The 27,634-nt window shown below is 38.2% G+C and overlaps 1 protein-coding gene across 1 annotated transcript; it reads left to right on the plus strand.

Annotated features, from left to right (window-relative positions):
• Positions 1-2,488: 2,488 nt before the first annotated feature.
• Positions 2,489-22,483, plus strand: iqub (IQ motif and ubiquitin domain containing; the record flags this gene model as incomplete). The annotated part of the gene is made up of 14 exons (XM_079256302.1): positions 2,489-2,636; positions 2,929-3,018; positions 4,269-4,364; positions 7,060-7,194; positions 7,876-8,043; positions 9,916-10,091; positions 17,076-17,231; positions 17,425-17,635; positions 17,775-17,950; positions 19,304-19,474; positions 19,583-19,759; positions 20,719-20,967; positions 21,974-22,159; positions 22,358-22,483. The coding sequence occupies 14 exons, from the start codon at positions 2,489-2,491 to the stop codon at positions 22,481-22,483; spliced, it is 2,265 nt and encodes a 754-aa protein (XP_079112428.1).
• Between the last annotated feature and the right edge of the window lie 5,151 nt (positions 22,484-27,634).

The raw sequence follows: 27,634 nt of genomic DNA on the forward strand, positions 1-27,634 counted from the left end.
TGCTCACGTCTGGTGCTGACATTTAACTGGTGTATGACATGAAAAATTTATGTGCTGTGTGGTGTGTTCATCACTGGCCTTACTAACCATTATTAAAGCAGTAAAAGCAGTGCTGTGGACCTGCAACGAAGCAGGCAATGGCATGAAAATTTGTATGTGACAATTCCAGTTTGGTCAGACAGCTCTGCAGAGGTTCGTTTGGGGGAGAAAATAGGACATGCAACATCTAAACAAAGCAGCATTTTCCATATTGATATCTATTCAGTTTTTTTATTTCATGAAATTAAAGAGGAAAAACAGAGTAACCTGTCATCATAAAGACTGCCGACTAAGTCAATATATAAGCAATCAAACAAGGCTTACTGTATGTTAAACAGGGACTGAAACCTAATTACTAATTAAAAGAAAGCTGTCCAGATTTCATCAAGTGTCAGAATATAATCTGAAAAACCTCTAAGAAGGCAGATATCTTATCCTGGACAGACATTACCGATGTGTGAAAGGTTTACACTGGGGCCCCAGCCATTGTACTCTGCCTCAGCCAGTGGGGCCTCTGGGGAGCATGCAAATGCCCAGCTACAGATTAGTGGAGCTTTTTAGGGGCCGCTATGTCGCCTTCTGTGCTCACAGACTGAAATAGCTAAAGCTCATTATTAGGCTCCATTACTGTTTTTGTAAAGAAAGAAAGCTTGTAAAACAACTGAAATAAGATGTGTCAACCCCCTTTTAACATTTTTAGAACACCAAGAATAAACTGTGCATTACTGAGTTTTAGTAGAGAAAATACTGCATCATTTCTGCATTAAATTCTAGTGTTTCTATTTCAACCGCACGCTTTACTGATACCACAACTCATGTGTACTGTTTTCTACTTTTGATTTCTTCCAATAAGATACTTCTACCAGCTAAAGTCTTAAATCATGGCAAGAAAAATGTCAGATTTATTCTATCTGAAAGGCCATTTCTGAGGACAAAATGTTCTTTCTAAAGCAGCTTTAGCAAGCTGAGATGTTTCAGTGCTACAATGTTGCAGAGGGTAAAAAGTCCACCATGGTTGCAACTGGTTCTGCACTGAGGACACGGTGTCATAATGGTGGCAGGGGTGTGGACCCAAAAGCAGGAGAGAGGAGTCATGCAGGATGAAGAGAGTTTTAATCCAGGATGCAAATGAAGGCAGACCTGACATGGGGAACTGAACTAACACCAGGAACTAAACTAACACAGGAAAACATGAATGAACACAATCTAACACAGGAAACTACAGGTAAGTTAACACAGAGAGTTTAACACAGTGATCCAGTCACAGGGAACAGAAAGCAAGCAGGAAACTAGGAAACTACAAACTAAAACAGGAAACTAGAACTAAAAAACAAAACAAGAAACCAAGACAAAAAAACACGGAATACAGCACATGACACACAGGTTCTGGAGTTGTATGGAGAATCATCTGCATAGGGTGCAAAACAAGATTAACAACTTCCCACAAATGAGAGTGAAAAGAGCAGGATGAACTTCCCACATCCTCTGCACAACTCAGTGAGGACAAAACAGAGTATGAATCTGAGTGTGTAAGTGTGTGTGTGTACATATATACATATATATATATATGTGTATATATATATATATATATATATATACATATATATATATATATATATATATATATATATATATATATATATATATATATATATATATATATATATATATATATATATATATATATATATATATACATAAACTTCTCGTTTGCATTTAAACCTGTACCTGTTTTATTGTCTTTTTCCTAACACGTCAGATTTAGGAAAGAGAAGTAAAAACACATCGTACTGACGTTAGCTTAAAAAACTAGCAAAGGCAAAGTTTACACGTTGTCATGGTAACGACGTCTTCCGGGCACGACGTCGCCTCAGAAATTGAATTAGAAGCAAATGCATATTTTCATAAATACACTATGATGTAACGGAAAAATATTCAATGCACATTTAACATTGATCCATAAGAAAAAAAAGGAAAATAAATTTATATATATATATATATATATATATATATATATATATATATATATATATATATATATATATATATATATATATATATATATATATGTATAAATTTATTTTCCTTTTTTTTCTTATGGATCAATGTTAAATGTGCATTGAATATTGTATTTTTCCGTTACATCATAGTGTATTTATGAAAATATGCATTTGCTTCTAATTCAATTTCTGAGGCGACGTCGTGCCCGGAAGACGTCGTTACCATGACAACGTGTAAACTTTGCCTTTGCTAGTTTTTTAAGCTAACGTCAGTACGATGTGTTTTTACTTCTCTTTCCTAAATCTGACGTGTTAGGAAAAAGACAATAAAACAGGTACAGGTTTAAATGCAAACTAGAAGTTTATGCAAAAGAACCAACTGTTAGACTATATTTACGGCTTGTTTGTCGACTCGTCGGCCTTAGTTCACATATAAAGTTCAACCTGCAATGTCCGGGCAAAGAGAAATAATAGAAGAGATCGTAGAAGGAGAGGAGGACGAAAATGGCGAGGAAAACCTAGAAACAGGAGGAAATGATGTGGTGGAGTCGCAGGGAGGTGATGGAGAAGAGGTGCTGACAGGCAGGTCGCCTTCAGGTGAGTTTGAGGTTATTAAAAAGCTGTAATATTTAAGATTAAAAATAAAAGTTTGGACTAAATTCTCTTGGTCATTGGTCATCAAAGCAAACATGTTGCAGCTGCATGAAGCAAAGAGTTTCAGTAAGTTGCTGAATATGCAGCATATTAGAGCTGGACAAACATCTCATTAGCTGCAAAACAAAAGATAAAACATACTCTGATTGTGTCACAACTATAACATGCATGTTTAATGTTTTTATTCTCTTTTCTTTTTTATATTTGAATACTCCTTGTGATTTTTCCTGCACAGCTGAGGTGGAGGATACTGAAGAAGCTGGAACTCAAGCTGATTCACCTGATGACAAAGACACACAGCAGGAAACAGAATACACAGAAACTGGTGAGACTTCATTAAATTAAAACAAATTCTTAAAAGCCTGAAATAGTTAAACCAAACATTCAAATCTGGACAAATCGACTCTCTGCGTTAAAAAGCTTAACGCATGAAAGCAATCACTATTTCTCAAATGGGGGTACGTGTATCCCTGGGGGTACTTAAAGGCATTCCAGGGGGTACTTGGAATTATTTGGAAACATCTTTTATGTTTCCTTTAAAACATCCTTAAATAAAATAATACAAATATAATATTATATAAATATTTAGTCTATTTCAATAAATGTAAGTTTACATTTATAAACTGAGTTTACATTTAGATTTACACCATTTCATTCCTCCTAAAATCCCGCATTCCCACTTGAATTGAACCCCGCCTGTTATGAGCCAAATCATATCAGTCACTGTCGCCTTGACAATGCAAAGAAAAGTGTAATAAACCAAACACAAATGACGAAGTGTTGTATTTTATGTTGTGGTGGAAATTTTATGTTCTCACTTTTCATATTCTTATTTCATATTAATATTTTCATATACTTCATAGTCCTACCATCATTTCTGATTATGGCTTTGTGGGTTTTCTGAAAAGGTCATGATGAACTTAGGAACTTAAGCTGAGTTACACAGTGTCTCCTTATTCCCCTTTACAGACATAGCAATGTGTAGAGATCTGACATGTCTGCATTCAGACATCTGGGATCTGATTAGTTAGAACACTCTCTTCCTTGAAGAGGGTTACAGCTAACAACAGACATTTCTTGTTTAGAATAACATAGATTAACGGCAGACAATTGATGCCCTTTTGCGAGGGTAAAAGGATGGTTCAGCCCGGAACTTAGTTAGAGCATTCCAGATTTCTGCCCCGTCGGACTTCTGGACTGTTTCTCCAAATTGCAATTTGTATTATTCTGCACTTTATTTTCTGTTCAATAAACCTTGTAATCTTTTTCACTTCCGAACCAGACTCCTCGTCATTGACAGACTTTTTTCCATAACAATGTGATTTCTAAACTAAAAATATTTTGCAGTGGTTAGGGGGTACGTGGCTGAAAAAAATATTTTACAAGGGGTACTGTGTTGCAAAAAGGTTGAGAACCGCTGGCCTAAATGATGTAGGTCTTTGAGAATATATTCTCCTACATTCACATTTTGTACGAATAATGTAGTTTAATTCAGTTTAGTGATTTTCTATGACATACATTAATGTAAAACTGTTTTTGTGATGGTCGTATATTATTTATAATCTTTACTTTTAGCTGTGGATCCTGTGGAAGAAGATCAGAGTGTCCTGGCTGAGGAGGCTGAGCAGCTTGAAAAGAAAACAGAAAATGTTGGAAATGCAACAGCTACAGGTGAGGCTTAAACAAAATACACTGATGAGCCCCAGCATTGCGACACATGCCTCTAAGGGTAGACTGCTCGTGGGTACCTCAAGTCACGTAGGTTGTTAGCTTGGGTCTTTGTGGATTGGGTACTGGATACTAGTGAGCTTGGAGGCCTTGCTCTTGTTAAAACCTTGGGCTCTTTGCCTCAAGCTGTTTCTGCATACTTGATCTGCTACAGAGTATAGGTGGGTGGTACGTGTAAGAATCTCCGCATTGGCACCAAGACCCCAGATTTCCCAGCCGAGATTTTTTAGTGTTGTGGTTGACCAGCAGTAAACATTATTAACCCAAAGACAAGATTAATGCAACGTGTTGAAGTCAATTCGGTGGTGAATTCATTCAAAGTTTATGGAATCAGGTACATTTAATATATCTCTTGTTGGTTATTTATAACTGTGAAAGTGTATTGATTAATAGACTGGCTATATTAAAGCTAAAAATAAAATTTAATTGGTTCACTGTGTGAAAATCCATCAGAGACTTTTTAAAATCATTATGATATCATATCCATCCATCTATTTGTGTGTGAAGATGTATCCCCTTCATAAATATAACACCCACTCTGGCTCACTCAGACTGATCTGTTTACAGTGTGACACATTCTGTTTAGTCACACGATTGTCATTTTAATTTAGTATATCTGAATTTGTATGATGAAATACAGAGGCCTGATACAAGCATGCTTGTGGGGATTGTCAAAAGATTTGTGGATTAAATATAGTTGGGCTGTTTCCAGGTAACCAGACAGAAGGATCTGTATCTGCTACAGCTTTATTATTTGCTGCTAAGGCAGCAGTTAAAAAGAAATAATATTAGGTGAAATCAGCCCTGACGTAGTTGATGGGATGTAGAGGTTTATGGATAAGTCACTCGTGTTCCGTTAATAATATATATGTGTGTGTATGTATGTATGTGTGTGTGTATGTATGTATGTATGTGTGTGTGTGTGTGTGTATAACCAATGCATAACTGAGAGACTTCACTGCGCTTGATGTTTCATGAAATGAAAAATACTTTATTAATCCCCAAAGGGAAATTCAATATTGTAGTATATAATAATAATTTATTTCAGGAGGTCTTGTTCTGGAGGCTGATGGCTGCTGGCAGGAATGATCTTCTGTATATTTCAGTCTTACATCGGACCTGAAGAAGCCTCTCTCTGAACACACTTTGTTGTTTCATCACTGTGTTGTGGAGAATGTGTGAAGAATCCTCCATCATCTTCATCAGCTTGTGCAGCATTCTTCTTTGGACAATCAGCAGCGGCTCCAGAGTTACTCCAAGCACAGAACCAGCTTTCTTGATCATTATTATTCATTATTTATTATTTATTATTATGATTATTTCTTTGTTATATCGCAGCCCACAACTAAAATCCATGTGTTCTGGGATTCCATGCTATGGATCTACACAACAGACTCAAAATTATTTAAAACTAAAACAGAAAGGTCTTAAAAATAGTAAAAACCGAAATGGACAGAAATTGGTGCATGCATTTCCATATTGCATTTGGAAGTCACACAACTGCAAATTAATTAATAGCTGTATCGATTTATAGTAAAATGTTTAAATTAGAAGGGTTACAATCCCCTTTTATCAGCCATAGTGGGTTCAGTACTGACAGGTCTAAGCCAGGTCTTACTTGGCACAGAGGTGAATACTGCTGCAGCAGCAGTTGAGGGCAGTATGTAACAACTCAACTCAACTCAACTTTATTTATAAAGCCCTTTAAAACAACCAGAGCTGAAACAAATGTACACAATCGGCCAAAATCTAAACAGAATAAAACAGTTCATATGCAAACAATAAAACAAGAGGTCATACAAGGAATACAGAATTAAAACAATAAAACAAACTAAATAAATAGTAAGAAAAAACCAATAATAAAAATTAGGGACACTGACCGGAAACTGTCTTAAGCTGGGTTAAAGGCCAAGGAATAAAAATGGGTTTTATTGGGTAACAATGTGACACAAGCGGATGCACCTGAAACAAGGTACTGCCATTAAGCAACACTTCTTTAAGCTCAATGAGTCTGTAATTTGTAATTTGTCTCTCACAGAGAGACAAACAACCACTTGTAGATAGAATTTAGAGCAGGGGTGCCCAGCTCTGGTCCTCGAGTGCCACAATCATGCAGGTTTTCCTGTTCCAACAACATACCTGACTCAAACTAATCACTCACTGTGCAGAATTTCATTGGCTGTTGGATCAATTTAATGGAAGCCAGGTGTGTTGGAACAGGGACACACGGAAAACCTGCAGGACAGCGACCCTCAAGGACCAACTTTGGGCATCACTGTTTTAGAGTGACCAATTAACCTAACATGCATGGACGGTTGGAGGACAACAGAGTACTCAGAGTGAACCCACGCATACACAGGGAGACCATGCAAACTCCACACAGAAAGGCCACTGTTCAAACCTCCACCCAGCCGAGGCTCCAACCAGCAACCTGCTGTGAGGTGCTAACCATCACGTCACAGAGCTGCCTCAAACTACTGACTCACTTTTTAAAATCTATCATAAAATACATATTCTATTTCTTTTACTTGATGTATTTTGGATGACTTTGAAAGTCAATAACATGAAACCCTAAAACATCTGTAGTGTCAGGGGACAAACCTGCACTCTTTAACAGGCTCTGTGTGTGCTGTTGCAGTAAAAGTGGTGCTGGTACCAGAGGGCCATGTCATGACTGTGGCTTTTGCTATCGGGCTCAGCATTCAGGAGCTGAAGCGCCACCTTGCGTCAGAGTTGAGAGTCCCTGCGGGGGTGCTGCAGCTCTCTCTGGATGGTGAGTTTCCTGTACAACCTTCCGGCTTTGAAAAACTTATAACAACTCTTTTACAGTTATCATACCAGAACCAGACACGTCCACAGGGCATCACTGCCACTTACTAATGTGTCACTGATCAAACACAACTAGGCAGAAGAAATGTTGTTTGACTTTCAGTTTAAAAACACAAATATATATTTCACCATGTATTATATTATATATTTATATATTATATTTCCTTTTTAGTTCTATATTTACACACTTAAAGCCCAACACTGGTGCTGGATCTCTACTTTTAAGTACATAGATTAGAAGATCTGAAAATACTTCTGTAGTTTCTTATTTCATGTTGTTTTCAGCAGAACCTATAAAACTTAATGTTTTATAGGTTACGACCTATAAAACTGCCCATGCACAGTCGGTATCTGCACACGCTGCATCTTATTTTAGTTTTAGTACAGTAGTTGTAGATTTAGTGTTTAAAGTACTTAGCAGCTAGCAAGGTTATTTTAATAGCTTCTCTGTGACTTTAACTGTTGTGAGGTCACAGGGATGTGTGTATGTGTATTGGGTGAGTGATTGTAAAGTGTGAGTGGAACCTATTTGTTTTGACTGGTCCGTGGAGAAAAATGGTTTGATTTTGCACTACTGTTGTATATGGTGCATGACAATAAGTCTGACAGTAGTTACATTTATCAGACAGAGTGGTGGAAGAGCACCAGAGCCTGATGGAGCTCGGCATCCGGCCTCACAGCTCCACCCGCATGGAGATGAGCTCCACCGACCCAGATTCCCACCCACTCCGCCCTCTTCGTCCCCCACAACACAACAGTATGTCGGATGTTATCACCGCGAGGGTCCAAACAGGTACTTTATCCTTCGCTAAGTACTCACAGTGCATGTGTGTGTGTTTGTGTGTGGTCTGTCTGTTTTTGCTGGGAATCTATAACTCTTTGAATAAAATACATCAAAACAATGTCGTAGGAGCAGGTAACTTTGAAAACATATTAGTGTTAGTCCATCCATCCATCCATCCACCTACACATCCACCCACCCATCCATCCATCCATCCATCCACCCACCCATCCACCCATCCATCCATCCATCCATCCATCCATCCATCCACACATCCACCCACCCATCCACCCATCCATCCATCCATCCATTCATCCATCCATCCATCTACACATCCACCCACCCATCCATCCATCCATCCATCCATCCATCCACACATCCACCCACCCATCCATCCATCCATCCATTCATCCATCCATCCATCTACACATCCACCCACCCATCCATCCATCCATCCATCCACACATCCACCCACCCATCCACCCATCCATTCATCCATCCATCCATCTACACATCCACCCACCCATCCATCCATCCATCCATCCATCCTTCCATCCATCCATCCTTCCATCCATCCATCCATCCATCCATCTACACATCCACCCACCTATCCATCCATCCATCAAGCCATTCATCCATGTATGTTGTTTTCCTGTGTAAAGCTGTATTTCAGTGGAAACACATTCCTACACTTCTATCTGCACTACTTGAGTAAATCTATTTTTGCTCCTCACCACAACATTGATAACTGAACTTTCAAACTACTGGGTTTTTTGTTGTTTTTTTTTTTAATTATTATAGCACATCATCTTAGAACAAAATATTTCTTTAGAAAAGTAAAATAAAGTGTAACAAGACTAACTTGTGTCCTCTATGTTTAATTGTTACTGATTAAAACATGCTAACTATGCCAACAACAGCATAATAATATTGTTATGTTTAATAACAATATGTTTAGGAATTACTTTGATGCCTAATGGGCAAAAAAATATTTTCAGAGCGTTTTTTATGTATATATTCAAAAAGCAATGGCTGTAATGAAGGAATAATTAAACACATTAAACTTTTTTGGTTTATTATGTCACAGAAAAGCAATTAAATAGTAAATAATCATTAAATGGTTAGAAAATTAATTTGACATAAAAGCACACTTGTTAAAATAGTTTTCAACTATATTGAAATATTACAACACAGCTCAGATGTATAATATTTATTTTAACCTTTTTTCCTTTGAATTTTGTGCTTAGACTCACAAGCCAGAGGTGAAAGCAAGGTGGTCGAACCCAAATGCAGGATTTCAGGCAAATGAACTTATTTGAAAATTCATTGTAAATTGGTAAACAAGCATGGCAGGAAAACAGACAACAAGCAAAACAGTAGATAATAAAAGAAAAAAAATCACATGTCAAACCCAAAGAACACTTGAAGCAGAAATCTAACAAAAACTAAACGGCGCAGTCCCGAAAACTCGTGGACTGTAAAACAGAAGAACACAAACTCTGGGCTGCCTTGTGAAGAATATCCCACTGGCTGTGCACTGATAACTGCGTTCCTCCAAACACAGCTTAGTTATAACTGGGATTTGGAAACGTCGTTGGGTCCTTTTGCAGATCTCATGTCGGTGGTCTTATGATGCTTTAGGTCCAATATTTCTGACAGTCTGTGGCAGAGCTTATTGTTTTAAGTAAAAACTTGTTCTTAAAAGAAAAGGATTTACAAAAATGGACAAAGACATTCTTTGGAGTTGGTGCAAAAATATTTTAAACCTTTATTTCTATTATTGGCAATATTTAAACAGACCAAGATACTGTGACCGTCCCAGGTTGTTAGACCTTCATCTGCTGTAGTTTACATACTTATTGAGTGGCTGTCTCTGACTGACAGATGAAGGGGTGTTCAAGGAGGTGGTGGTGGAGATTGAGCGCTCCAGCCAGCAGAGGACCTTCCTGGGTGGCTATAGACACCGCCTGACTGGTGCAGAATACCATCATGCTGCTGTTCAGACCCTCCCGAAGAAGAGGCCTGACAGAGGCGTGGCCGTCTTCAGTCGTGATTCTCAGGTACAGAACTCAAACAAATACGACTCAGAAATGCATACAGCCCCACTTCTTGAATTGCAAGAAAGAGATTTTGAAATGATAAATTATGACAGACAAGCTATCAGGATGTCTGATAACAACCATAGCTGCAGCTGAAATTCACCCCTGTGTGGTGTATTTAAAGGTCACACATTACTGCAACGTGGCATTCTTATTCAGGCATGAAAACGAGCATAAACACATTTGCAAATTAACCAATCTCATTACAGAAACAAAAAAACAAGTGTCGATGACCCACTTGATCCCAGAGACAGAAGATAAATGATGCATCTTTAACTAGAACAGAATCAAATTACTTTGATTCTACCAATGCAGAATTATATTTACATAATTTAATTCAAATCACCTAAAAACACAGTCCTATCATTTTCTAAAATTTATTCTTAAATTAAATTCTGCTCTTCTGAGCATTCAATCCCAAATAAAGTTTACCTCCTTTTGTTAGTTGAAGTGCTGGGATTTTCTTGTTACTGCCTGAAAACAAATAAACATTAAATAAGGCTATTCACATATCATCATTGAAAAGAACCACAATCCCCAAAAATCTACAGGAATCAATATTACAAAGTGTTTACAAGAAGATGATTCACTTTGATACATGTTTACAAGAATTTAGTGATAAAAATCTTTTGTAAATATGTCTGGGATGCCAAGATGCCCGTTTCAAGCGGACCAAATACAGGAAGCGGACTACAAAAAAAGTCACTTCCAGCAGTTGACGTAGCAATGCATTGTGGGTAAATACATAGCAATCAAGTTAAGAGTCTTCTGCCTCGTCTGTTGTTCATACTGCGGTCATTGTTGCAGTGTATTGCTGCAGTATACTTGCATAAGAAAAAATAAAAAACCCAAAACAGCAATAGTTTCGTGCTCTATGTTTAACTCGCAACCGAGTTTTCTTCTTCACGTGGGTCTTGTCCTCTTTTTTTCGAAATACTAGTGCAGCGCCACCTCTGGTGGGAATGGGAATATATTATTGTAAAGGTTTGGTGCGTTTGACCAAAGTGCAGCGGAAATGCGATCTCAGTCTGAAAGGATACACCCCGCTACAACTGAGCCAAGTCCCCAATCAGACCGAGTCTATACTGATGTGAATGCACCCTTACTTTAGGCCATTTGAAGGAGGGCTGTCAGATTTTAAAATCAATGTGAAATCTTACAGGGAGCCATTGCAGGGAAGTAAACACGGGGTTGATGAAATTATACCTTTATGTCTCCGTAACGGGTCTCGCTGCTGTGCTTTGAATCAATTGCAGAAGACAGAATGATACCTGAGAGAGGAGTAAATTACAGTCATCAAAGTGATGCTCTCAACTGTGGCCTCTCAAAAGCTTGGTGAAAAATCGTTAGACATTTTGTTTCCACACTTTTGAACAATAAATAAATGTTTTTTACTTTTGAAGAGATAAAGCAAACAAAGTGGTAACATCACCTTGCTGGAACAGTTCATTTCCCAAAAGATTTTACTTCTCCACGACAACTGCAGATTTAGTATGAATTTGCAAATAACAGTTTTGGCCAAAATAACAATCCGAACCTCTCAGTTCAGTTAAATCAAACCATGATGTCCAAAGTGCTGTAGTTTTGTATTAAATGAACATAATTCATGTTCAGGGCTGCACGGTGGGGCAGTGGTTAGCACTGTGGCCTCACAGTGGTTAGCACTGTGGCCTCACAGCAAGAAGGTCACTGGTTCAATCCTTGGCTGGTTTGGTCAGTGGCCTTTCTGTGTGGAGTTTGCATGTTCTCCCCGTGTATGCGTGGGTTCTCTCCGGGTACTCCGGCTTCCTCCCACCATCCAAACACATGCATGATAGGTTAATTGGTCACTCTAAATTGCCCCTAGGAATGAGTGTGAGCGTGCGTGGTTGTTCGTCTCTCTGTGTGGCCCTGCAATGGACTGGCGAGCTGTCCAGGGTGTACCCTGCCTGTTGCCCAAAGCCAGCTGGGATAGGCTCCAGCTTCCCCGCAACCCTGAATTGGAATAAGCGGTTTGGAAAATGAATGAATGAATGAATTCATGTTCATATTTACACAGTGGATAGAAGGATAGTAAATTATGGAAGGTGCTTGGTGAGTAAAGAGAGTAAAGAGATGGGAAACCTTCTTCCTGGTGTTCTGCTTCCATTATTAACTTGGACTGCAGGCATAAGAAAGGATGCTTTCATAAACACACCCTATGAATGTTGAATTTAAAGCTTGCAAAGGTGGGTCACGTTGTGCAGAAAAGGAAAAACACACGGGCACATTTTTACAGAGGAAACATAAGACCTTCACATACTTCAGGTGAAGGAGTCTGTCTCTGATGGAGCTTTTCTGTTGTCAAAGTGTTGTGGAGACAACGGGAGCTGTTCACCATGACAGTTTAGTTGCCACCCTTCTCCTACACCACATCAGCTGGGTCCCAGGGGGCCACAGCTGCAGCAACTTCCCCAAGTTCATTGTTGAAGAGGTGTTGAACTGTTCTGCACAGCTGATCTGTGCAGGGCCTTTATGATAGGGGTTCCTTGTCTGGTACTAAGGAGCCCAAAGGGGACCAGGAAATTATTTCCACCACTATAGCCGACATGGAGATATGTCAGACCAGGCAACGTTTTTCCATTTGCTTTCGTCCTTATTTGGTGAGTCTGTGTGAATTGTAGCCTCATTAGACCAGTAGTTTCTGAAAGAGCAACAGCCACACTCAAAACAACTAAAATTGCTTTTCTTCCTCATTCTGATGCTGCAGTTTGAGCTTCAACAAGTTGTCTGTACATGTCTACATAAAATCAAATTTCAGCAACACTTTAGTGTCACTGTAAAATGAACTAAGTCATGAGATTTCCTCGAGTTTATCAGAATAATTGTGATGCTGATTTAAGGTGATGAAAATGACTTGCTGTTTTACTGCTGATCCATTTAAGCACACAGGAGAGTTCTTATCATCCTATTTGTTGTATGGTGTGGTGAGACTCAAAGACCACAAGCTCACATGAACAATGAAACTGAACTTTTCCAGTTTTTCAAAGAGAAACTGGAATGAAAAGCAACAACCTTGCTCTTTTGTTGTACTTGGTCAACAAGAATCAACTCAAATTTAGAACTCAAACAGAACAAGTTCAAAAAACAAACTTTATTAGAGGCAGAAAATATCAAATACTGTCAGGGAGTACAACATAAATGATGGGGAGAGAGACAACAAATGCTAACCAAAGGAAATATTTACAAAAACCCCGTCAAAAAATATGGCATAGCAATTACCACAAAGAGCAGGCAAGAAGCCATGTAGAAGAAATCTGATTATACAGTTATTCTTTTTGTTGTTATATTGGCCTATATTGTCCTGCTTTTCTGGCCCTATAAAGATCCTGTTCAAATAACGAATCTGGCCTGTCTCTTGAGTGGTGTCGGCATCTGTTCCTGTTCTACTACATGTAAAATTAAAAATATAAACATTTGAAGCAATAATCTTCAAACTAAGAACATGTATATTTTGTAACTAGACTTTAGTTGAATATAATTCTCACTAAATATATATATTTAATTTGACCTCCTTCATGATCAGTTAGCTATTAGTGTGAGTATATTTTCAGCACCTAATATTTTATCGTCACGTATATCTTTAGCTTTCATTCTCTGTTTCCACATTCATACAGAATAAGCATATGATAAGAAATGATCCTCTTATTGACAAGGCTATTTTTCTGCCTCCTGTCTGAAATGACATACCCAAAATAAAGGAAATATATCTTCATTATTGCATGAGCTATATACATAAACTTGATCTGTAAAAGAAGCTAAAACATTAGCCTTTCTATTGTATATTAGTAGCATGAAATATTTATGGTCAGAGATGCTTCCACACTTTCAAAGGTCAATCAAATCTTTGACTGAGAATAAACATCCATCATCAGCTTTTATTGTAAGCCAGATGATTCTGTCTAGAAAGGCCCCCATTTACAGCCTGGAAAACCTGAACTGAAGAGAACCAGACGTACCCTGACCTGCTGCACATTTAGCTCCTCCATATTAACACACAGTGTGTTAGCAAGGGTGAATCATAAGCTCCTGCTCTTCTTTTCTTTTTTTTAATAGCAGAGGCTTTTAAAATTGATCAAAGGAACTCACTCCTTGGTCATAAGAGGGAATGATGGTTATGAAATAATTCATTAGCTTCCTAAAACCCATTCCACCTCCATATTTTATTTGCAAACTCTTTTGGGGCTCTTGGTCAGATAGGAGAGCACAAAAACACAATCACTCTGAATTTGATCCAAATTTCTTTTGTACAGATGGGAGAACATAAAAAGAGGATAACCATCCTCCACCTATGGGCATGATCCAAGACTGTGGGAGGGGGGGCAAACAGGCAAACTTCATTTTCATCGAGGTAAAACCCAACACATGGGATGCGACAAACATCAATGATGGTGGGAAGTATCACGCATCACACTCTCGGATTGCTTTTATGCAAAAAACTTGATTGGTCTTGATACTGGAGGAAATTTTGACATTTGTAAAGCAGTCTGCGACAGACAAGGCTGAAAAGTCAGAAGATTTTGCTCAAATTCATAGAAATGTTGCCGTTGACTCCACGGTACAAAAGAAAAAGACAGCCCTGGGTTTCTGGATTCCAAACCTGTTTTACAAACTAGAAAACAGCACGATGAACATCCTGATTTGATGGCAGACCTGATCCAGATCAATTCCTACTTTCAGCTTCAGCTGAAAACCCGGACTGGTTGTAGTGCCATGCGAGAGCAACAAAAGCTGAACATTTTTCAAATTTCTTTGGTCACATTGCAAGCCCCGTTGTGTTTGTCTACGTAGATAAGTGTGAAATTTCGCATGCACAAATGTTGCCTGTCACTTGGCTGGAGGAGGGCAGCAATCTTCGCCTCATTGTTCCATAGGAAATGAGGGAGAAAGAGCAACATGATCTTGTGTTGAGCGCCTTAGTCAAATATGACGCCAGATGGACAATAATATGTACATTTTTGTGGCGTTTAGATTTTAAAAAGTTATTTTGAGTGTTACTTGTTATTGGCACCAGAACTACAGCATTCTTTATCTGTATTGTGGAGGAAGTCTAAGCATGTTTATGATTCTTTGCAAAAATTCTTCACATCTCTACTGGTAAAACATAGCAAACACATTTAGCCCAACCTAGTCATTGAATTTGGAAGTATAGAATTTAATCACGAAAACTGCATCAGAGAAAGTGGCAGACTTGTCATAATGGAGGGAAAATGTTTGTAGAAAAATATCAAGCAAACCTGGATGAAAACCTTTACATATACTGTAATTCAGGGTCTTAGGCAGAGATGAAAGTCTTTATTAATATTATTATAAATTTTATACCAGCACCAAGAAGACACAGAACTACCTCAGGAAAACTGTATTATTTCCAAGACTGGCGAAGTCAGAGTAGCACAAAACACATTCAAGCCACTTTCCTACAAAAATAACTTAAGTGTCTTTATTTTAAAGGTGTTGTCATGGTGACTTTTAAAAAGCACCATCACATTTCAACCCACTGGCCTTTGTCAAAGAGTTTTTTTGTTGTTTTTATTGTATTTTGTGTGCCATTCAGTCTATTCTACCACATCCAAAGAGCACTTCACCCAAAAAAAGATGAATACAGGATTTTTTTTCCAACACCAACACATTTTTGTAGCAACCCTACATGCATGTAAACACTTAATTCCTAATGCAAATTTCTATTCGGAAATAAACTTAATTCCGATGTAAGTGGCTGGTTTATTCGCGTTTTAATTCCGAACTATTTATTTCCTTTGTCATGTAAAACTTCATTCCGCTCTAAGTTAATTCTGGGCGTTTTGCGCATGTTCGTTACCTTGTCCTGTCCCGATGACAGGTTTATTCGCGTTTTAATTCCGAACTATTTATTTCCTCTGTCATGTAAAACTTCATTCCGCTCTAAGTTAATTCTGGACGTTTTGCGCATGTTCGTTACCTTGTCCTGTCCCGATGACAGGTTTATTCGCGTTTTAATTCCGAACTATTTATTTCCTCTGTCATATAAAACCTCATTCCGCTCTAAGTTAATTCTGGACGTTTTGCGCATGTTCGTTACCTTGTCCTGTCCCGATGACAGGTTTATTCGCGTTTTAATTCTGAACTATTTATTTCCTCTGTCATATAAAACCTCATTCCGCTCTAAGTTAATTCTGGACGTTTTGCGCATGTTCGTTACCTTGTTCTGTCCCGATGTTCGGTGGTCTATCTTTCTTCTCCTTCTCAGTTGCTGCTAAAAGTGAAGTAGCATGATTGTGTTAAGCTGACAGTTCAAAATTATAATAAAAATAAAGAAATAAATAAATAAAAAATACTTATTATTTAGTTTTTTTAGGTTACAACTGTAAAGACGAGAAGCAGGGAGAGAACTGTTTTTTTCCAGTATACGTCATACATCACATACTCTGTCCAATCAGAACCCTTTCCAACCTGTCGCTCTAAAGAGGGATTCAGTAAGGACGTGGTTCATGTAAACCTCCATTTGGAATCCTTATTTTCATGTAAAATCGTAGGAGAATACGTTAATTCCTAACAATTTAATTCCAAATTATTAATTCCGAATTAAAAACATCATGTAACTGTACCCTTTGAGTTTTTCACACCAGCAATCAAAAAACACGTTACATCCTAGACACTTCACTGAGATCAGTATTTAGCACAACCTTTGAAAAAAATGTTTTTTCTAACGACTAACTACTGGATAACTTCTGTTATTTTCGGGAAAAAATTCAAGGTTTAAAGTCTTGTAAAAAAAAAGTCTTGTAAAGTACACTCCCAAGTTTAAGGTACAAATTAAATGAAAAAAATCTAATCAATTTCAAACACACTGTATTACGTTTTGTTTTGTTTTTTTGTTTTTTTTAGTATTGAATAAAAACATATTTTCTTTTCAACTTTTCATTTGAAAGTTCTCTGTCTCTCCTGCAGACAGTAGAGGTGAAGTCGCTGGTTCAGCAGTGTCCGGTCAGCATCTCCACCCAGATGACCGGCATCGGCTGCTACGTCTCCTGTGTGAACGACAAGCTGGTCAGACCTGGGAAATACATTACTGCCGATGAGCGCCATAACAGGAGACTGAGAGCTGTGAGTGACGCTCAGTAGTAACGAAAACGCATGATATCATTCACACCCGCCCACGCCCCATCCTCCTTCCTCCCCAAAAACACACACTTTTTTTTTCTTAACCCACAAGACAATAACAGTTAATCTATTTTAAAAAAAGATCAGTGGAAGATATCCAATACTTCTGTGTTGTTATGTATCAATGCCCACTCAGGTGATCTTCCTGCAGTCCCATGCACGCCGCTGGCTGGCCCAGCAAGCTGTGAACCAGCTGAGGAAGGAGCGAACTCGCCGACTGGCTTGGCTTGAGCTGCAGGAAAGAAGAAGGCAGCAGGAGAAAGAGGAGCAGCTGAGGGACCGCCGCCAGAGATGGATGAACCCACAGAAGAGAGAGGACTTCAACCTGCTCTACAACGCACTGGAGAGTAGGTTCCAGGTGGAAGGAAGGGGAGGGGGTGGCTACAAGTTGCTATCAGGATGTACAGCAGTTCCCCCCAGCAGAGCGAGGCAGTTCCCAGATGGTGTTGAAGAGTAAAATGTTTCGATTAATATGGTTTGTTTCAGAGTGGAGGAGAGAGGAGGAGCAGCAAATAAACTCATCTCTGCGAGGAGCTGAGAGGAAGAAAGCTCTCTGCTCACTGCTGGAGCAGGAGGTGCAGCTCATCGCTGCCATCGGGAGTCATCGTATCTTCATGGAGACCAACAACTACGACAAAGTTATTCAGACGTTTCTAAACAAGGTCTCAGGTCACTTCTCCTTCACTTACAGCTATCTTAGTTTAATTAATTCTACTCTCCAGAGTGTTTGCAGTTATAACCTTTCTTTTTTTCTTTGCTAGACAGGTGTCAAGTCAAATGAAAAACTGAGAAAAACTCAACCCTGACATTTTGTTTTAAGTACCACACATCTGAAAATGTGTCATGCAACAAGTGGGGAAGATCTGTGGGGTGAGATTACATTTTAAAAGTCATGCAGCCCAGTTTTCTCATGATTTCTGCCAGACTTAATTTTTTAGATGACAGCGCAGTCTGCTTATTTCAGAAGTAAAAAGTTCCAACGCTTTTAATTTTGCTTTTGCTTCACTAATAATAACAAAGACCACCTTTAGTAAAATAGTTTGTCACGTGCAATAATAATGCTCTACCAGAACTTTGTTTTATATTTTAGATACTGAAGAGGAAATTCATCCATTTTCTCCACCTGCTTTATCCAGTTCATGGCTGTAGGATGGCTGGGGTATAGTCCAGTTGCATCAGCTGAAAGACACATTACTTTCTAAACAGGTTGCCAAGGTGACAGGGGAATCTGCTTTCCAATACGTGTTGAGTATTTTTTCCCTCTGATGTAATTTGTCATTTTGATCACTAATTTGTCATTAAATGTACCATCAGCACAGGTTGACTTTATTAGCATAATTTCTTAAACTAAACCAGTAAGAAAAAAAACTGGAACTACAAAGAAATCCAGTTCATGGATCTGATGGATGATGGAAGAATCACAAGTGCTGGTGTAAATGGTGATAATAATTAGCCAGCAGCTGATACAGACTGGGAGACTGTTCTGGTCCTGGGTCAATGTTTTTTTTCTTCCTCTTATGTCCTGAAATTAAAGTCTTTAAACCCCTCCAGCTGTTACTGCCATTCAAGTTTTCACAAATATTTAGGAATTTCACTTAATGGTTTTTTTTGTCTAGCAGACCTCACATGCAGCAACTGGTACGTCACCACAGTTGAAAATTAGGTGTTTTTTTTTTTGTTTGTTTTTTTTATCAAGTCTTGTATTTTTTAAAAGACAAAAGCAAAAAAGAGACTGGTTGCTGCAGGGCAACAAAGGGGATGTGCTAACTATCTTTGTGCCTTACCTTTTTTTTTTATCATAAGTTAGGATGTTTTTATGTCTTTAAATGTCTTTACTTTTGTTTTGTTTTGTTGCTTTTTTTGCATTCTCTCTGTGCCTTATTTATTACTAGTAACAGAAGCTGCTGTCTGTCTTCGCTAGGACACTCTTTGAAAAGAAATCTTTACACCTCCAGTGTTTGTATTTCCTGTTTAAATAAAAAAGTACCATCTCCGTTCTGCTCTGTCTGTTCCAGTCTGCTGCACCACATCAGTGGCGAGGGGCCGACGGTCGTCTGATTGAGATGGACACTCAGTTCACCATCAGAGCCAGAGAGCTGCGAGATCTTTACAACAACATCAGCCTGTTCACCGTCAACAAGGAGCAGAGAATCCATGACCTCCAGACACTTAAACACACTGTCATGGTACCACATGTTCACACACATAGACAACTCCTACTTTATATGAGTGTGATGGCTGCGCAGAGAACATTTTTAATGCTAATGATGCAATCATGTGCTTGTATCCGACAGGAGTGCGAGTGTCAGCTGACTCGAGATATTGTGGATTTGATTGACAGGGAGGTGGATCTGATGAGTCGAGGGGTAAAAGCGAGCAATCTGGAGGGGCTGAGGCAGAGGACCTGCACTCTGTTCCTTCAGTACATCAAAACACCGGTATTCAACCCTAATGTGGTAAAGCTGCTGAAGGTAAGCCCCTTTGGTCTGAAATCATATCTGAATATATGATAGCTCAGTCCAAAAAATTAAAGTCACTACATGGAACTAGCCAAGCAGAGAGGTAAATCTCTGATCAGGTCATTTCTGCATGCGTGATGATGTTTCAGCTGGCAACAGTTCATTTAACCCCAACTGCTGCAGTAACTTGTCAGCTATGTTGGAAGACACCTCATGGTTGTCAGGAGGGTCAAGTTATTGGCAAACATCAAGCAATCCAGATAGCAAAAAATTATGGTCTAACATCTGCAGTTTTATTGGACCATATGTGGCCTCGCCTTGTGGTTTTGACGCCATGAGAATGTGGGCTACCTAACCTCAGCCACACGATCACTTCATGTGTCCCACAAGGAGACGGCTGTTATCAATGTCCAGGCTGACTAATCTCATTTGATCCCCTTCTGGCCCACACACAACTTGGCATAATCCACATTCAGATTGGCAATGGACATCTGGCTCACAGGTTGCTCTATAGACACTTCCAATGCATTGAACACAGGATCTTCCAGAAAACAAACGCAACTCCGGACAGAAATGAATGTTGGGACGCCACAGAGAATGTGTGCCGTGATCAAAGCTAAAAATAGTCAAACAAATTATAACAGCTTTTAATCTGGCTCTCAGGCCAAATCCACATGTACAAGTCTACAAGCCTACAAGTAAAACAAAACAAAAAAAAGGCACCAATACAACAATCAAATATATAAGGAGAAAGCAGAGGGTTGGTTGTTCAGCTATGACTAGCGTGATTAATCAGGGATGTAACTCCATAGGAACTTATAAAATTGTGTAAGACAGTGTATGCTTTGTCTTCATGTCCAAATCTTCCTGCTATGTCAACTTTCACTCTGGAAGATTGGAGCACCAGTTTTTAAGATGTTGAGCAAATATTCTGTTTGAATAAGGGCTCTATTTCACTGAAATTACCCCAGGTTCCTCAGAATCCCAGCCAGCTGAAGAATGACATGTTCCTCTGCCGCGGCTGTCATCGTTACCTTCGCTCTGCCAGCTTCGCTGCGTCTGCCAGCGGCTGTCTGAGCAGTATGTGCCAGCACTGCGCCGGACTCAACAACATAGCTAGACCCCGAGACGACTTCACTTTATACAAAAAGATCCTGAGGAAACTGAGAGATGATGAGCTGTTACTGAACAAGGATGCAAAGTTCCCCTTCCTGCTGCAGGTAAACACAACCGTCACCCTGTATATTCGTCAGTCTGATAAACTCCAGCCCTTTGTAAAGATCCACACTTCTCATGACTCTACTATGCATGTCACGGACTGTACTCACACCCCTACTTGTGGTACACCGAAGAAGGTTTCCATGTCAACCAAATTACAAATGAGGCTCTCTGTAATCAGATAATAGTATCAAATTTAAATCTCATAATGATAATAATTGATTAAATTTATATAGACCGTTTCAAAGTACTTAAGTACAATACTATTCATATACTGTGGGTGAATTTCCGTTGAAGAAAAACCAGGAGAGAGTTTCAGATCAGAGATTCTCCAGGTTACCTTTATACTGGAATTCATGTGAGCCAAATCATGGGATGGACATGGTTCTGCCTTTTGTTTTAAATATGCTTGTCATTTCTTGTAATGTGACCAAAAAAAACTGTTGTTTGTGGGATTTATCATATTGAGTAGTACTTTTTTATATATTTGGATTTCATGATTTGTGTACCTTTGTTTGTATTTTATAAATAAAATTGATTCAAGTGAAAAACTTATTATCAGATCATAAAGATGGGGTTGTGTTGGTGGACAATGACAAAGATGCCAAACATCAATATGGTAAACATATTTAAGCAGCACATACAGGCTGCATCAAAAGTATTTAAACTACCTAAATAGTCCCATTCAGACCATTCAGGGTTATCAGGACTTTTCTGAGGAGTTACCTCTGAGCTTAAATGTCGCTTCTGATTCTCCTAATGATAGTTGCCACCAGGTAATACCTATTACCAGGTAATGGGTAATATTTTCCTATGGAGCTAACCTAAGTCTGTCTGAAGTCTGTCTGACTGAAAAGAGAAATCTCTTCTGACTTAATAAAGGTGGTTCTTGGACAGCCGGATTTTTTCTGAGGTGGTACCTGATGTAAATAATTTGAGAGCCTCTGATCTAAAAGCCTGAGGAGATTTCTTCATGACATATATGACATATAACAACAATCCTTTCAGGTGGAGGACATTCGGTATTTGATCGAAGTAATATGGGAGTCTCACTCAGCTCTCAATGGCAGCAGTGACCTGTACAACCTGACGTTTGTCCGCTGGCAGCGCCAGAGGGACTGGAGCCCATGGAACTGCATCCTGCTTTCCAAAGAGGAGACTAAAGCTCACTTAGAGCTGGAGGACGTCCATAAGGTTTGTTCGTCTTAATGTCTCATTTTATACCACACGTGGATCCATGTAGGGCTGTCTGAAAGTACACCTGAAGAAGGTGTCAGTAGTTAGTGTGGTTGGGATGGATCACACTCTTTTTGTCAAAGATTAAAATTCCCTGTTTGATGCTCCTGAGACAGCTGTCCCTCTGACGTCATCTCCCCTCCTGTGTGTGTCCAGACATATGAGAAGACGCTGATATGTGGAGTCGAACACAAACACGCAGTGGCTCGCCAGCACTTCAGCCACATTTCCGTCATGGCTAAGTATCTGAATTCTCATCTGGCTGCTCCCCACGGCAACTAACCTGCAGCGATGACCACTAAGATTCACTCAGACACAAGCTGTGCACGTATATTTTAAAGGTTTTTTCTGTTCATTATTGTTTCTTTCATCCTCATGCAGTCTGTGACATTTTGAGGCACTGAGTGAAATATACAATTCATCAGCAAGTTTCTTTAGTTTCTGAATCATTTTGTAGGCGGCGCTTTATTCTTAACCCTTTGAGTGCTGCCTAGTTTTTAGGCTTGACGAGTACACGTCCTTAATGAAATGAGCACATCTCTGCAACCACAAGGACTCTAGATCTTTCAATACTTTTTGATTTTTTTTGTAGTAAAGGGAGATTCGTAAGGATTTCTTAATATCAGTTTTTCTTTTACTGGTGAAGAATGAATGAAGATGGCACAAATAAATAAAAATGAAAGAAATTAGAGGTTTCAGTACAGACTTAAAGATTTGAAGAAAGGTCTCTCAAAATGGTCGTTTTGTCACAGTTTTGGCACCATCTACATCTAACTGGGAAACCTCCAGTTAGAAAAAGGTAATGTCCAGAACTCTGACTGCTTAAACATATTCTGGATTATGACCTTTTACCAGGGTACTTAAAAGGGTCCCTTCGTTAGTCTCTTCCATTTTCAACCCTGGATATGGTGAAAGCAGAGGTCTCTGAGAACATTTAACAGATTATACAGTTCAGATCTTCTTTATGCAGATCTGTGTTTCCTGCAGGCTCTCACTCTCTGGGTACTTAGTTTCCTCAGAGACAGGAAACCAGAAAAACATGTCTGGATTTTCTCTGTGATGAACTGACCGCCTGTCCCAGGTGTACGCCATCTCTTGCCTGATGGCTGCTGGGATAGGCTGTAGCCCCCTGGTGGCCATGGACAGGATTACATTATAACTTTTTCTTTTTTAGCATTAAGTTGCCAATAAATATATTTAAATTAGCAAACAGGACTGCACTGTATTCTAGATGATTCTACATGTAGTTTTCAGTAAAAACATTCTGTGGAAGATCTGTGGTGTTGTCTCTGCTGTTCCTTAATTCCAACATAACAATTTGATCAGATTTGTAAACAACCGGGCATCCATATGGTAAGATTCACTCATTTTTGTTAGAGATGAACACAAGTTTTATTTGTTTGGACTATATCAGGGTGTCATAGAAAGGAGGTTGAGACAAAAGAATTCACTTTTATTATTTGAGTAGAATCAAATCAAATTTATTTATTATAGCACATTAAAAACTAGGGGTGGGATTGCTTCTCAATTTTAAATAGATTTTTTTGTTGAAAAAAATTGACTTTTTTTTTTCAAATAAATAAAAATAATCCATCATAAAATGTTTGTCATTTTTATTGGGTTTTGTTTTTTTTTATCTTTTAACTTGTCTTCTTGGGAATTATAGCAACAGAATGATGGTCTGGCTACTGTTGTTTTTTCAATATTTAAATCAAGAAAAATGAAGAGTAAAAAAAAAACATTTTATACATTTATTTTGTTTTTAATCTACAAAAGTAATCAATATCAAAGAATTGTGAGAATTGCAATTTAAATCAAATTGGCACCCAAAAAATCGGAATCAAATCAAATCGAGACAAAACTACGGAAGCTGAGGGCGGTCCTTTTTTACCCTATTGTTTTAATTTTCAGTGGTTACCTTGAGATAACTACTTTATATTCTCATTATCCCGAGATAACAAAGAGCGTTTTCTTGTGATCATGGGATGATCTTGTTATCATGGAATAACCAACTTTATTGTATCGAGATAATGAGATAGTTATCTCGTTATCACGACAAAACAAAGTTGATTATCCCATGTGGTCGAGATAATTATCCCATAATCTTGAGATATTGGTGTTTAAAAAAGAACATGCTACCAACACTGTTCTCCGCTTCCATATTTATCTATCTATTTGTGATCATTGTATCTTTATTTTTTATTTTGTGAAGCACTTTAGTCAGCACGTACGGAAGCGTGGAGCTGTCATCCTCATAAAAAAAAAGTTTGGGCCTTATTACGTTATAACGTGATATATTTTATTGTAAAAACGTGAAACGTATCACGTTATAACGTGATGTTTTATTGTAAAAACGTATAACCACTTGAACGCTGGAGGGGTTACATCTCTCAGCTGGCCCGGTAGTGCCTTGGGACCCCACGCAGAGTTGGCGAATGTGGCTGGGGAGGGGGGCTTCCCTGCTTAGGCTGCTGCCCCCGCGATCAGAACCCCGATAAGCAGTAGAGGAGGCACCGATGATGTTTGCATTCATAGCGATTCTCGTGCCGCTCAAGTTTCAATTAGAAATGATGCCACATCATGGGGATTGGACTCATTTTTCCTTCTGTACAGACCCATGCCTTTTAAAACTGTCCTTAAACTACGCATATTTATTATAATGGATTGAAAGTGTTCCAAAGCACCATAATTTTTCAATGTCTCAACCCAAGTATGAAGAAAAACTCTATCAAGTCCTGTAAATGAGCCATTTGTGATCTCCTACCCACCCCGCACACAATTTCCTCATCTAAAGTCGAAAATGATCAAGTTCACGTTGTCAGATACATGATATATTTCACGTTTTTACAATAAACTTATCACGTTATAACGTGATATGTTTCACGTTTTTACAATAAAACTATCACGTTATAACGTGATATGTTTCACGTTTTTATAATAAAACTATCACGTTATAACGTGATATGTTTCACATTTTTACAATAAAACTATCACGTTATAACGTGATATGTTTCACGTTTTTATAATAAAACTATCACGTTATAACGTGATATGTTTCACGTTTTTACAATAAACTTATCACGTTATAACGTGATATGTTTCACGTTTTTACAATAAAACTATCACGTTATAACGTGATATGTTTCACGTTTTTACAATAAACTTATCACGTTATAACGTGATACGTTTCACGTGTTTACAATAAAACTATCACGTTATAACGTAATAAGGCCCAAACTTTTTTTATGACGATGACAACTCTATGCTTCCGTAAGCAGGAAGCCCAGAGCTGTCGTGGTCGCAAATTTTTTAAACACTGTTATGTCAAGATAATAATCTCAATATCACAGATAATCAACTGTGTTTTGGCGTGATAACAAGATATTTATCCCATGATCACAAGAAAACACTCTTCGTTATCCCGAAATAATGGGAAGATTAAGTCGTTAAATCGAGGTAACCACTAGAAGAAAAAAAAAAAATTGGGGAAAACGATCCGTCTCGGCTTCCGTAGATAAAAACAATAAAATCACAGATAAAATAATGATAAAAATCTACTAATAAAATAACAATGAAATAAAAATAAAAAATGTAAGTAAGTGTAATAACCATTGTGCTCACCTAGAGGTTCTCCCCCAATTATTTGTACAACTCACAACCTTCTATTCTATTAATAAATAACATTGAGGACCCATCAAGCGTTACAATACTTTCATAAAGAAGCAGATTAAACTTCAGCAAACGTTAATCTTTTAAGTGTCATAAACTAAAGACTGTGTCAAATCACTTTTTCTCTTTTTTGTTGGTGCAGAGATAAACAACTCTGTCTGAGGTTTGGTGTCTTGCTCAAGTGTCTTGCAATCTGTTCAAAGCCAGCCAGACTGTCCTTGCCGTGCTTGGCGAGGTCAATCATTGTGCTTTGTTAAGCTTTTCAGCTGAACTGCAGGTTCGCTGCAGGAAGGCGGAAGTTTGAAAAACAAAGGACAGCCTTGTATACTCAGGACAAAAGTAAACAATGCTGTGGGGTTCCAGATGATGAGCACAGAATTAAATTGCGTCTCTTTTCTGTTTTAGTCAAAGTACCTTGAATTTAAAGAGAAAACATAATGTTTCTAGTGTTAAAAATGGTTGAATATGTTAATTTATCCTTTTATGTAAATGCAACCTAACATGAAAAACAATATGACATATTATACTTTACTCATTATTTATTTAACCAAAACAAGGGAAACATTTACTACACTTCATGACTAATTAAGTGCTTGGACAACCTTTTGGAGGAAAAGCTGCAAGCTGTTGTTTTCTGTTATATGTGATCAGTGTCACTTTGCTCTGAAGGATTTTTTTGCCTTTTTTTCTGTTTCAGTTTGTTGAGGTTTGCAGAACTGGTTTCTGCACTATAGGCTTAATATAGAGTCATAAAGATTTTTTATCTAGTAAATAAATGTTTGAAAATGTTTTTTTGTATTTGTAAATCAAATTTTAACACAAAAATACGCCTGAGAAAAATTTAATCTAGTTTGATTTTTCAACATCCAATCAGATAAAAGTGTAAACGTGGGTATAAATGAGTGCTTCTGCAATTGTGGTCTCACAAGCTCCTTGAACAGATATTTACAAAAAAAAACGTATGTTTTTCTTCAGATCAATCTTGCTTACACTCATGGAGACTGTTTTCTACACATTCACAAGCTTGATTTACTCAAACAGATTTTCACAGGGTGACGGTGGGATCCATGTGATCTGTGCATTCAATCTGAAGCCGTTATAACTTTTCCGGTTAGAGATTTCAACTTCCCCAACTCCTGTAGTTTTGCACAAACACCTTAATAATGCAAAGTTCAGACTAGGTTCATGTTTTGGACTGATGAAGCTGTTCAGACTTGGTCAAAATTTGATCTACTGCATTTGGGCCAAGACTTTATTTTAGCTTTGAATCAAGCTCTTTTTCATAATGTTGACACTTCTACAGGCTGTGTAGCCACATGGTCATGATGCTAAATGTGTTTGTTCTTTACAAATCCACTATAATCTTTAATATTCCATATCATGCAAAGGTTTAAAAAGGTTGTGGTGGCCCTCTTTTTCCTCTTCACTGCTAAAGCTGACTTTCTCAGTCCTCTGAAGACTCCTAGTATTCCATTATCCAGTGAACAACATTGACTTGTAGACTTTTCTGTTGTCAAATCAGGCTGTATTTTCTTGGAAGATATTTCATTTTCAATGCACCTTTATGCTGATCTGACAGTTAGCTAACTTTTCTTTTCTGTTATACGGTGACCGTGAAGTGTCACAGCAATACAAAAGCCACAACAAATTTACATCGCACAAAGTGGGCTTCAGAAAAAGTTATGCCAAAAGAAGTGAAAGATGACATAAGTTATGACTTTTAACAGACAATAACTCGTTATTTATACATCTCCATGAACAAAA

Source organism: Telmatherina bonti (genome assembly GCF_933228915.1).
Source record: "Telmatherina bonti genome assembly, chromosome: 2".
Taxonomy (NCBI): Eukaryota; Metazoa; Chordata; class Actinopteri; order Atheriniformes; family Telmatherinidae; genus Telmatherina; species Telmatherina bonti.